The sequence below is a fragment of the Aplidium turbinatum genome, chromosome 17 (genome assembly GCF_918807975.1).
Source record: "Aplidium turbinatum chromosome 17, kaAplTurb1.1, whole genome shotgun sequence".
Classification (NCBI taxonomy): Eukaryota; Metazoa; Chordata; class Ascidiacea; order Aplousobranchia; family Polyclinidae; genus Aplidium; species Aplidium turbinatum.
The window spans coordinates 1382982-1395196 of record NC_137488.1 but is presented as its reverse complement, the minus strand read 5'-3'; the positions used below and the strand labels follow the sequence as shown (position 1 = coordinate 1395196).

Below are 12215 nucleotides of genomic sequence, written 5' to 3'. Positions count from 1 at the left end.
ATAGCCTACAGTAGCCTACACTGCGACCGACATACGCAACAAAACAGACGACTGGAATCCCAAAATAAACTTTAAACGTTGGCTGTCATTTGTAACAGTCGAAAATTTCTGTAACAAGTGCTGAAGCTTTTTAATATGATGGATGAAACCCCTGTCATTACATTCGATTTACATTTTGCAGGTGGCAAATTTAAGTTAAGCTGTTGGCAAAAATGCAAGCGATTGTATCAGTGGACTTATTCCAACTATTATTATCGAACACAACACAGTTCAAGTCATGTCGAGAACAAAGAAAGAAAAAAAAACATCGTGAAGTCTAAGCACTCGTTTGATTGTTTAAAAAAGAATCTGAAAAAGATTGTTCTTGGTGAGTACGGATAAATGTTTTTACTACGACTAAATGATTATGTCATAACTATGCCATTTTGTTCTATTGATTAATGTATGATGTAATTGTGAAGAGTATTGAGTAATGTATGAAAATGTTTTAGTGGTGTATTCGCATTGATGTGAACAACGAACATGGTGGTTAGTAGGCTATGTCGGCATTTATATACTGATTTAACACTTCTTTTTTTACTTTCATGATTAGACATGGTGATGGCGCACGACAAAGCTGCTGCCGTGCAGCAAATTGATGAAGAGTTTCAGAGTGATTTCGAAATTGGAAAGACAGGCAAGGTGGCTGAAAACGGCAAAAACTAACTTTTGGTGAGCTTGTTATATGTTTGAAAGACAACAGCGCATGTGTTGCTTTAGTTGTTGAATAACTACTGTACACGCAATTAGAATGTATTGGAACTTGATTATTGCTCTGCGTGGCGCAGAATCGAATGATAAGTTTTTTGTCACGCACGTTGGAGAGAGGGATATTACATTGATATTGCAAATTGTCAATTAACTTCGTAGTGTCCTGAACGACAACTGATCAAAATCCTACACAGTGGCGTAGCCAGAAAAATGTTTTGGGGGGGGGGCCAAATATTTGATGAATTGAAGAGAACAACAAAGTGTTTGATTTAAAGCCATCGCCACTTGATATGCAGTGGCGTATCCTGGTGGGTTGAAGCAATAAAACTGGTAGCGGGGTTAGAGCGTGCCGAAAGCACGCGTATTCTAAGGGGGTCCGGGGGCATGCTCCCCCGGAAAATTTTTGAAAAAATACACTCAAATAATAGATTATAGCGCTTTCTGAAAACACTTTTAGGGTAATATTTGTATGAAGTTTATTAGCAGATAAACAGCTATTAACTTATTAAAGATAGCTCTTACACACTAACTGGCAAAAACTGCGGCTAAATTAGAGAACACCAAAAACACAGCTAAACAAAAACTCAATAACTACACAAAAGCCCAACAGAGTAAGCCATTCTGAAATTGCTTCCATAAAGTAGTTCAAAGAAATGTAAATCGCGTAAATTTTGGGCGATTTACGATTTGGAAAATTTATTGGTGTCTTTCTGTGTGTCTAAAACAAGTCCTTGGGGGTGTTAATAGCCAGATGTCTTGGAAAACGATATAAATTTCTACAAACTTTATTGCATTTTCAACAAAGGGCTCAACTTCGGAATCCAAAGTTTAAAAATTTGGGGGGCATGGCCCCTTTTGCCCCCCTGACTACGCCTATGATTCCTACACTGTTGCCAAACAGCTCTCTTGAATTAAATATTTTTGTTTCATTCGCAGGAATTCACAATGATAAAGATACACAAGAAAAAGCTGCTGATGTGCAATGAATCTCCATCTATCAATACGATTTGATGTGGCTTGTTTCTAATAAATGTGAAAATATACGAAGCTCGGCTGTTACTTTGCTTTGTCACAAAGGGAGAAGTGTTGCTTATAAATCCGTGTTGCTGCTGTTCTTTCGCCCAAGGATTAGCTAGGTTCAACAATAAACTTTTGGTGATGAGCGAGGTTTAAGTACAGAGACGTTTGGCAAATGTAGATGCCAATGCTGTTCAGATGTTTTATGCACCAGCTTGCTTCGCATGGCCAACCTTGGTCAAAGCGCGGGCATCACAATAGTCAATAGATCAGATGAAGCAGCATCATGGTGCATAAAAGTCAACCAGAATTTAGGCGCCAGATGAAGCAAAATGGTGCACAAGCCATCTTGCCAACGTTGGCCAGATGCAGATGCCAACGTTGGCAAGATGAAGCAAAATGGTGCATAAAACATTTTGCCAACGTTGGCAAGATACAGAAGCCAACGTTGGCTAGATGCAGAAGTCGACGTTGGCTAGATGCAGACGCCAACGGTGGCAAGATGCATACGCCAACGCTGGCCAGATGCATCCAAATGGTGCATAAAACATTTTGCCAACGTTGGCAAGGTGCAGAAGCCAATGTTGGCTAGATGCAGAAGCCAACGTTGGCAAGATGCAGAAGCCAGCGTTGGCAAGATGCAGACGCCAACGCTGGCCAGATGCATCCAAATGGTGCATAAAACATTTTGCCACCGTTGGCAAGATGCAGAATCCAATGTTGGCAAGATGCAGAAGCCAGCGTTGGCAAGATGCATAATCCAATGTTGGCAAGATGCAGAAGCCAACGGTGGCAAGATGCAGACGCCAACGCTGGCCAGATGCATCCAAATGGTGCATAAAACATCTTGCCAATGTTGGCGTCTGCATTTTGCCAATGTTGCGGCCAACTTCTTGCCAATGTTGCCCCAACAATCAATGTTTACTGGGTTCTTTCTCGGTCGATACATACAGACGAACGGATTCGGGAATCTTATGTTACAATTTTCCCACGAAGAGATTATGGTTTACCGCTGTGACCAACACAATGTAGGCTATAAACGAATTTAAGCAAGCATCTTTCGGTGAAGCGGTGGCCGGTGGCCAATGGCCATGTGCTCCAACCAGTTGTTTCTTATATCAATGGGTTGGACTGGATCGTCATGTTATTGTCTGTTTGTTTGTCAGCAATTTTTTCTACGTAGGCTAATATGCCGAATTGGATTTTTTTTACTTTTATTTTAGTTTAACGTGTAAAACATACGGTAACCAAAATTTCTCATATTAGCCTACTGTGACATGCTACTACTACATCCCAGGTAGCGATGCTTGTCATTTTTGCATTAATTCAACGTTTGGTAACGTTGGATCGGTGTGGAGGTGACGAGTTTAGCTGACTGGGGTCTAAAATTATCGCTTTATCCACGCAACTTTACAACAAAGCACGCTTGACATCTTTAAGACATAACTTCGATGGAATAGACGTAACATCTGTCTATAAGCCCCCAAATGAACCCTTCATACCAAACGATCTGATGGTGCAAAATGGCAGTGCGCCTGGCTTGTTTATTGGTGATTTCAACAGCCACAGCTCGAGCTGGGGCTATAGAAACACCATTAAGGATGGAGAAGCTGTTGAAAAATGGGCTGACGATAATAACTTGCACCTCATACATGACCTCAAGTTGCCCCCCTCCTTTAACGGCGGAAGATGGAAACGAGGCTCAAACCCGGACCTCATCTTTGCAAGTGACTCCATCAGTATGGGCTGTGTGAAGCACATATTGGATCCAATCCCACATACTCAACATCGCCCAATCCGCCTCCGAATCAAAGCAGTTGTTACTCCAAAGGATGTCCCATATCAACGATGATACAACTTTCGAAAAGCTAACTGGAAGGGATTTACTTCAGATCTGGACTTCCACATCGCCAATTTACACACGTCATCAAATAAATACCCTTACTTCATAGAAGTTGTACGAAGAGCGTCAAGAAAAAACATTCCTAGAGGCAGTAGGACATGTTACATCCCTGGTCTGAACTCAGACTCAGCAGACCTCTATGAAGACTATAAAGAAAAGTTCCAATCAGATCCTTTCTCTCACTCTACAGTTGAAGCAGGAGAAAACGTGATGGCAGCTATCGCCAGCGAAAAGAGAAGAATGTGGCAAGATATGATCGAATCCACAGATCTGTTTCATAGCAGTCGGAAAGCCTGGAAAACAATCAAATTGCTGTCGGCCGACTACACTAAACCAGACCACCACTACACTGTAGGCCTATCTGCCAATCAAATTGCCCATCAACTCCTTCTAAATGGCAAAAGCAAAAATAACATAAAAAAGCAGTCTAAACCCCGGCTAATAAGACCTCAAAATGAACGCAACCCTCGTCTAACATCTCCTTTCTCAATTGAAGAACTGAAGAAGGGCATTGAATTTCTGAAACAAGATAAATCTGCTGGATTAGATGGAATTCGGACTAAACAAATTAAACATTTTGGTTCAATCGCTCTCGGATGGCTGCTAAAGTTTTACAACAACTGCCTCAGCTCTTACCAAATTTCTAAGCTATGGAGAAAAGCCAAAATCATTACATTGTTGAAATCAGGAAAAGACCCAACTGACCCTAAAAGCTTTTGTCCTATATCTTTGCTGTGTCATTTGTTCAAGTTGTTTGAAAGGCTGATATTAAACCGATTGCAACCTCTCATAGAAGACCAACTCATTAATGAACAAGCAAGTTTCCGACCTGGTAAATCCTGCACAGGACAACTCTTGAATCTAACACAGCACAACTCTTGAATCTAACACAGCACATAGAGAATGGGTTTGAAGAGGGTTTTGTCACTGGAGCTGTCTTTGTAGATCTATCTGCAGAGTACCGTATGACATTGTTAACCATCGTCTCCTTATATCAAAGATCCTCAATATCACCGAGAACTTTCGATTCACTAAGCTGATACAATCATTGCTTAGCAATCGCCGTTTCTATGTTTATTTTTGTGGTAAAAATAGCAGGTGGAGACAGCAGAAAAATGGTCTACCACAAGGGAGTGTTTTAGCCCCCATCTTGTACAACATTTATACTAGGTAGTTGAATGAGTTTCGCTTTTAGCAGCATGATCGTTGCTTACTTCACAGTGTAGATTCAAACGATCTGTTATAGCCTGATGCTGCGGTTTTTTTTGGCAATATCAAATTACACTAGCTTTCGGAACACAGTTTCCTAGTCATGTGCTATGACGAAGGGAACTGTGTGAAATTCGTCATAGCACATGACTAGGGAACTGTGTTCCAAAAGCTAGTGTAATTTGATATTGCCAAAAAGAACCCGCAGCATCAGGCTATAACAGATCGTTTGAATCTACACTGTGATTTATACTAGATTACCGGGACGAGCAACTCCGTTGTTCCGCCAACATTAGAAGGGTAAATTGCCAATTTGACATTTTTTTCACGCTTTGCTGCTGGCTTGCTTTCAACTAAAAACTTTAAATTACTTCAAAACCAACTTCACTCTTTTTATATAACCCATAAAAAATACATTATTTTGTAAATAAAATAAAAAATTACCCTTCTAATGTTGCGGATGAACGAAAAAGCGGATGTAGTTAACAATCCCGGTAATCTACTTTCCCTAATTTATACAAACGACCAATCAATCCATCCTGGTACAAGAAGCTTCATATATGCTGACGATTTGTGTCAGAACAACACAACACAATTAAGGTGCTCTGCACAGGATTTTGCCGATTTCAACGATAGAGCAAGAGCCTGCGTGATGCTCTGGGCTACGGCCGTGAGACACACGATGAAGAAGAAGACATAACTTTCCTGGATATAATTGGATTTCCGGAAGATGATGATGTTGCTTTTGCTAGTTTATTTTATTTGTTTTTATCATTATTTTCATGTCGTCAAGTTATGGCCTATCTATTTTGTGATTCGTGCAAGGCATGGTGCGTTGCGGTTGAAATGGCTTTGCCCGTGGTAGGCTTTCTTTGTGAGGTTTTTTTGCCTGCCTTGCTCTTCTTTGTTATGAGCTAAACGCATCAAGACGTGTTCCCCTCACGACCATCAGCACTCTTGATAACGCACCATGGCAGATCTTCATAGCAACTGTCCATACAAATCTTAAATATATCAGCTAAAGCTATGTGGGCTCATAAAGCTATACGGGTAACCTAAATTTATGTTTTTTTATTTTTTTTTGTAATATTTTCTTTTTTTTATTTTCACTTTAGGCTAGCCTACATCTTAAATTTTTCTGAAGGTGTTGCGACCGTGCGAATTTTTTTTCAACTCAATAATTTACTTTGGTCACAAGCACGTTTTAACGTTTGCGTTTTGTCGCTTCTACCTTTTTCTCGACCTTTGCTATGTTGACGTGTATTGTTTTTGATATGATGGTCAGAAATAAAAACAACTGAACTGAAGCATTGGTACTGCAACAATGCAATGGGGGGGGGGGGGGGGGGTCTGGGGAGCTTCGCAAACAGAACTGGATTGACTTTGATTGCTGCTCCTCTGGGCCCACCTACTTTTAAAATGATTCCTCCATGCCTGGCTAAGGCTTGACTATATTTTGTAATTAATGCTGGGCTATATTTTGGAATAATTGAATTCGTCGTCGTCGTCGTCTGAGCTTCTGGGGCCGAGGGTCTATCCTTTTACCACCCCAGATTCACGATGCTCCCGGACTACACTGGAAGGCTGCTAGAGAGCAGCCAGTCTTTAGTTTCATCATCCATGACGCGCAGACCTTCCACTCCATTAAGTTCCTTCCATCCCATTGATTTGAAAGTAGTTTGGCTATTTCCTCAGTTGGCCGCCTGGCAACTCTGCTCAATATGCGCTGAAGGGCGCATGCTGGAATGGATGATGAATGATCTGATTCTGATGATAGACTGATAGTGATAGTGTGATAGTGATACTGCAACCGCACCTCCTGCAGGTCTAACTCTAATAGTAATATGTCAGTTCTGTATCTTTTTGCGAAACGTCAAGTTGCACATGCATAATCAACACATGAAGGCGGCAGCAATAAAACAAATTGCAAAGAACTGATGCATATGGTTGGTTTGGTTGCGTTGGTTTGGTTGCTTCAATATGCCATGCCTGATATATTGAAGTCAAACGTTATGCTTGAAGAAAATCTATATGGTACCGTATGTGAGGAAGAACATGTATCTTTAAAAAGACATGCCACATCCCATATCTTTGTAAGCATCAAGTGAGTTTTCAACTCCCTCCACAAAGGTGACATTCTGTTTCCAAAAAAATCTGTACACAGCCACTCAAATGCTTTCCAAGCACGCAGTTAGCGCTTTTTTAACATTTGAATTTTTTAAAACTTGAATTTCTGGGCCAACAAAGATGCCTTTTTTCATTTTTGTATTGCTCATTTCGGAAAACTTGTTGCAAAGAAATGCAAACCCATTGGAACTGGTATTTCCCAGTTAAACAAAATTCTTCATTAAGCCCAAATTTACCATGAAGTGGTGGTAATAATACATCTATGGATCAACTAAAGAGACACTGTTCATATTTGCATTCCCTGGAATGTATGAGTCTCTTGCTGGCCAGTCTCTTCTGACATAGTATTCGCAGTAATACGACTATCTCATAGACAGAGAAAGCGTTTTGTGTTTTGTGAAATCTCCCTGTGTTCCTTTTTAAATGTCGATGATTGTAAGGTCTCCATCAGTGTTCCTATTGCATTGACTGCACTGAGGAGGATTTCAAAATTTTGTAAGAATCCTTTGAATGCAAGGGTGTACTACAAGAACAGGTGGTTTTATATTACCATTGTGGAGAAGAACAACTTTGAGGCTTCTTTTAGAAGTCCAAGAAGAGGATTAGTTTAAGGCAGTGGCTATTTGACCGGCGCCGGTCTTTGAATCTGAAACACTATTTGACCGGTCATGACGTCACTATGCAGCCACTTTTTTTCTTTTTCTCTTTCAAAGCAAAAGACGAGAAGCGCGTATGTAAGTTCTAAATCCAACCATTTTATTCAACTCATTACGTGGCACGTGTGGTACGTCGCCGCTTCCTATTCTAGAGGGACTGAGTTCGATACTTCTCGGAAGCACTCCTTTTTTTTATATTTTTTTTTTAACTAAATTTTGACCCGAAGTGCATTTTTGTAGTCAATTTTTAATTTGAGTTGTCTACAGCTCATTTTTATAGGTCTTTTCAAATGTGAGTAATAAAGTTAGAGTTTTTTTAATTTGCTGGAATTTGAGAATTTCTCTGGGTAATTTTCCGTTTGTGGCCGTGCTAACTATAGCCTAGGTACTACATAATTTTTCATTCAAGCACGTTTTAAACCTTTCAAGGTTTTGCCACCTTTTCCCGTTCATTAACGTGCTGGTAGGTCTATATCGATTTTTGTAGTTAGTATCTTTTTCGTCCCGGACACGTTAATGACGAAAAATAAAATGATTGATTGATGTGACCGTGTTTGCCGAACGAAGCAATACATTTTTGCTCTCAACAAGTTAGTTATATACAATGCTTCTTTTAAAAAAAATGGTAATGGTATGTAAATGTAATGCAACTCAAATTAAAAATTGACTACAAAAATGCACTTCGGGTCAAAATTCAGTTAAAAAAAAGAACGCTTCCGGGTAGTATCGAACTCAGTCCCTCTAGAATAGGAAGCGGCGACGTACCACACGCGCCATGTAACGAGTTGAATAAAATGGTTGGATTCAGAACTTATATACGCGCTTCTCGTCTTTTGCTTTGAAAGAGAAAAAGAAAAAAAGTGACTGTACAAAGACGTAATGACGGTCAAATAGTGTTTCAGATTTAAAGACCGCCGGTTAAATAGCCACTGCCTTAGTTTCACACTTTTTTAACCCTAACCCAAGCTTTTATAGATGAAGCCTTGCAAACTGTCTTGGATCTTCTGACAAAATGGTCAAACCAGGGATATTTAAAGAAGGGAATACGATGGCTTTTATTAGGTCTGACAATAGAAGGGCTTCTGTTTATCGTAAATAATCTTTGTTTATCGTAAAATGACAATTGGCACGGATAGTAGTTTAATAAATCTTGTTATGAAAACCTGCATTGTACTATTAGCATCAGGCCTGGCTATTCAGTGATTCACTGCATGTTCATAGTTATTATACATACTTGTTAATAATTTCGCAGTGGCTATTATTACACAGCCTAATAATTAACAAGTTAAACTTAATTTAAAACAAAATTAACAGTTAATTCAACTACCTGTATACTTTCTTTACATCTAGCCTACTGCGAAGGCTTTGTTAAGAAAAACAGCTTACTGGTAACTTTTCAACTGTCTTTCCAAAGAATAAAGCTTTGGTAGAGAGTTTGCTTTGTTGAACCATAGAGAAATAAAACAAAGTAACTTCAGCGGGTTAAACATGATGTATTACATGTAGGCCTATATACAGAATTATATACACAAATAATCAAATATAACATAATTAAAATAAACTCAAACGTTTTCGACACGTACATGTGTCCTCATCAGGAATTACATATCTGCAATATAAATAAAATAAAAATTGTAAGGTAAATTTGACTTTGCATTACAGGGGTCGATCTTAACTTTTTCACTAGCCCACCGGACTAGTTGTTCCCCGTTTTCACTAGCCCGCACGATTTTTCACTAGTCCAACCAGTTTACTGACTTTTCACTTGTCTGATGACATATTAAGATAAGTGTTTTAGCTTAGACTGAAACTAACTAAAGGCTTTCAGATTTCAGTACGCACAAGAGAGCAACAATACGCACAAAAACACCTTCTAGGTCACGGAGGCACACGAGCTCTTCAACTACGACAAGGTAGCAATCCAAAGAAGCCTCAATAGCGATAACTACCCAGCTAACACTAAGCGTTAGACACTATGTAGTAACGTTGAATCAGCATTTGATCACAATATATCAACAAAAAAACGTTAATTTCGCTAACTGCTGCTTGCTGGGATGCTGACTTCTCTGTGCTGAGTCTGACTACTACCACGCGTCGTGTCTAGCGAAAATGCGAGAAAATAGTAGTCACGTGCTCAGTCGACCGACTTTGCCGCCTTCTTTGTTTGCAGTATCGCCGATCGCCATTTTGTAAACCAAATATTTTCACTAGCCAATCGGACTAGTACTGCAAAATTTCTACTAGTCCGCTCAAATTTTCACTAGCCATTGGCTAGCGGACTACCGCTAAGATCGAACCCTGCATTATAACTGTAACTGTATGACGACACTCCAGACTGAAAAACACAAACTGAACGACACAGGAATGATTACAAGTAAATTATACGGTGGAAACAGATCACATGAGGTGTAAATTACGGGCATTTGACAAACAATTTGAACACACACAAGAGGAACGATGAGCCACAGGTGAATAACTGCCGGTTGAGAGACGGATTATTAACGTTTGATTCTGAAGGCTTCCATGATCTGATTCTGAAATTCAGATCTGCCTCAAGAGATGATTTTAAATTGGTCGATCGAGACATTGTCACTGCACGTTTCACAAGAGGCGATGTGCTCTTTAATTGCACTTTTGGTTGTTAAGTTTGGGTTTAAGTGCTCCCCGGCCCTTGTCAACAAATGTCTGGTTGACATACCAATGTATGTCTGGTTTGCATCACGCAAACAACTAAATTTATACACAACATTTGAAGAAAGAGCAAAGGGTGTAGGCGACTTCAGTTGAAAATCCTTTCCAAAGAAGTATTCTTTAAATATATTCTGCGTAACATTTGCTAACAGTCTTGTGTAGCTGACTACTAGCTGCACTAAAAAAATTTCTGCAATTTTATAAAGAACCGCATGTTTAACACGCTACAAACTACTGCCTTGGTAGTGTCATGAAAATAAGGCGATCGCTGTGAGCTGGTTTTTTTTTGCTGAGACTTTTCGGTCATTTGTCCAAAATGACTTGGAAAAATTCGGTCATTGTTTATTTATTTCGGTTTATATTTTCTGATGAAAATATTTCCTTTCAAGTAGCTGATACAAACCAAAATTTGCACTTCCTGACTAGCTACAACATTAAGTTTCTCTGAGACACGTTGTTTTTTTTTCGGACATTTTGACCGAATTGACCATATATTTTTACGGACACTTTGACCAAATTGATTATTTTTTTCGGAGGTTTTGCTAAAAAATCGGTCAATGACCGAAAAAAAAACTATGCTGTGAGCCTTCGTATCCCCTTCTTTAGATATCCCTGGGTCAAACGTTTGCAACGTCTGAAAGCTTATTCTTTTATACAAAAAAATGATTGAAAGCAATACACTGGATTTTCAGGCGTCTCGTGAACCCCAGGTTGAAAATCCCTGCTCTAAACAAACAGAAGCCATTGTTGGTTTCCAAAAACGTCTGCACTCGAATAGGTTTTCTCTGAAATAGTTCATCTCTAAATGAGAATATCACCTAATCAGTTACTGCACCGAATTGCGACAGACCATGCTGCAGATAAAACCAATTCCAAAGCAAAACATCCCAGAACATGTTGAAATGATTATGGAGGAATCAATCCAATCTGTAACTTTTATTATTATTTTATTAGATCACTTGATACCCTTCTTAGCAAAGATTGCTTTTAAAGAGATGAAAAAAACAAAAAAATGACATCTTATACTATTTAAACAGCTCAAAACAAAAAGTAAAAATAGAAGGGGGAACAAATAGACAGCGATGTTGACATGTCAGCACTGACGTAACTATACCTAATTACTGGTCGTGTTTTAGATGTGCACAACTGTTTTAGATAGAGTGCACAACTTTCATGTCATGTATCAAATCTTAGTTGTTTCGAAATGTGTTATTGATTTGTAGAACAGATGGACTTCTTGCACTTGTGATGTGAAAGATATTGTGCTGTGCAGTTTTTGCTTGAATATGGAATACGAACAAAAATGTGATTTGAAAAAAGATACCTGTATATTGGATTGTTTGAAAGGATTTCACGATGCTTTGAGTTCCAACTGGGAAGGTAGGTTGCTTAATTTATTTTTAATTTTAGGACACTATGAGACTGAAGAAACTATATATAAATTCAATTAAAAATGTTGCAATTTTTATGCCATTTATTTACTTATGCATATCTGTAAAGAAAGGTAACAGGGTGATTGGCTGCAGAAGTTTGTGTTGATCTCCAAAATATGCTTTTCATGTAAATACAACTTTTATAATTTTTTTAACCATTTTCTCAAAATTAACTGGCTGGTTATGTCAGTGGCCTATGGCTAGCTTTAAGCTTAGGTGAAAATATTGAAAGCACATGAAACCATTTCCCCATATTTTGATCTGATGAAATCAAACCAGGCTAGGAGCATGATGCATAAGTAATGAAATCCATTTATGATTAAAAGATAAGGCTGGTGAACTGTTAAGTGGTTAACAAGGCTTATACTATAGGCCAGGGTTTCCCAAACTGTTGTCCGCGGACCATTGGTGGTCCGCGACGATTGCACA

General features: G+C 39.0%; 2 protein-coding genes and 1 long non-coding RNA gene across 3 annotated transcripts in view; all 3 read left to right on the top strand.

Moving 5' to 3' along the window:
* The first annotated feature begins 264 nt into the window (after positions 1–264).
* On the top strand, positions 265–1742 carry LOC145787002 (uncharacterized). The gene is made up of 3 exons (XR_014291337.1): positions 265–367; positions 593–711; positions 1687–1742. It is a non-coding gene; the product is annotated as an uncharacterized LOC145787002 (long non-coding RNA).
* Positions 1743–3280: 1538 nt separating this feature from the next.
* LOC145786832 (uncharacterized) lies at positions 3281–4552 on the top strand. Its single transcript, XM_082598573.1, has 2 exons — positions 3281–3494; positions 3660–4552. Exons 1-2 carry the CDS (start codon positions 3281–3283, stop codon positions 4550–4552), a joined length of 1107 nt encoding a protein of 368 aa, XP_082454699.1.
* A 7087-nt stretch (positions 4553–11639) lies between these two features.
* LOC145786831 (transport and Golgi organization protein 6 homolog) overlaps positions 11640–12215 on the top strand; it is a 67278-nt gene continuing 66702 nt past the window's right edge. The window contains exon 1 of the mRNA XM_082598572.1: positions 11640–11733. Within this exon, the coding sequence (XP_082454698.1) occupies positions 11640–11733 (94 nt within the window). The remainder of the gene's footprint in view (positions 11734–12215) is intronic.

Coding starts and splice junctions, on each gene's coding strand:
- LOC145786832 (XM_082598573.1), top strand. CDS start 3,281: ATGGTGCAAAATGGCAGTGCGCCTGGCTTGTTTATTGGTGATTTCAAC. Junction 3,495..3,659: donor CCCGGACCTCATCTTTGCAA/GTGACTCCATCA, acceptor GATTTACTTCAG/ATCTGGACTTCCACATCGCC.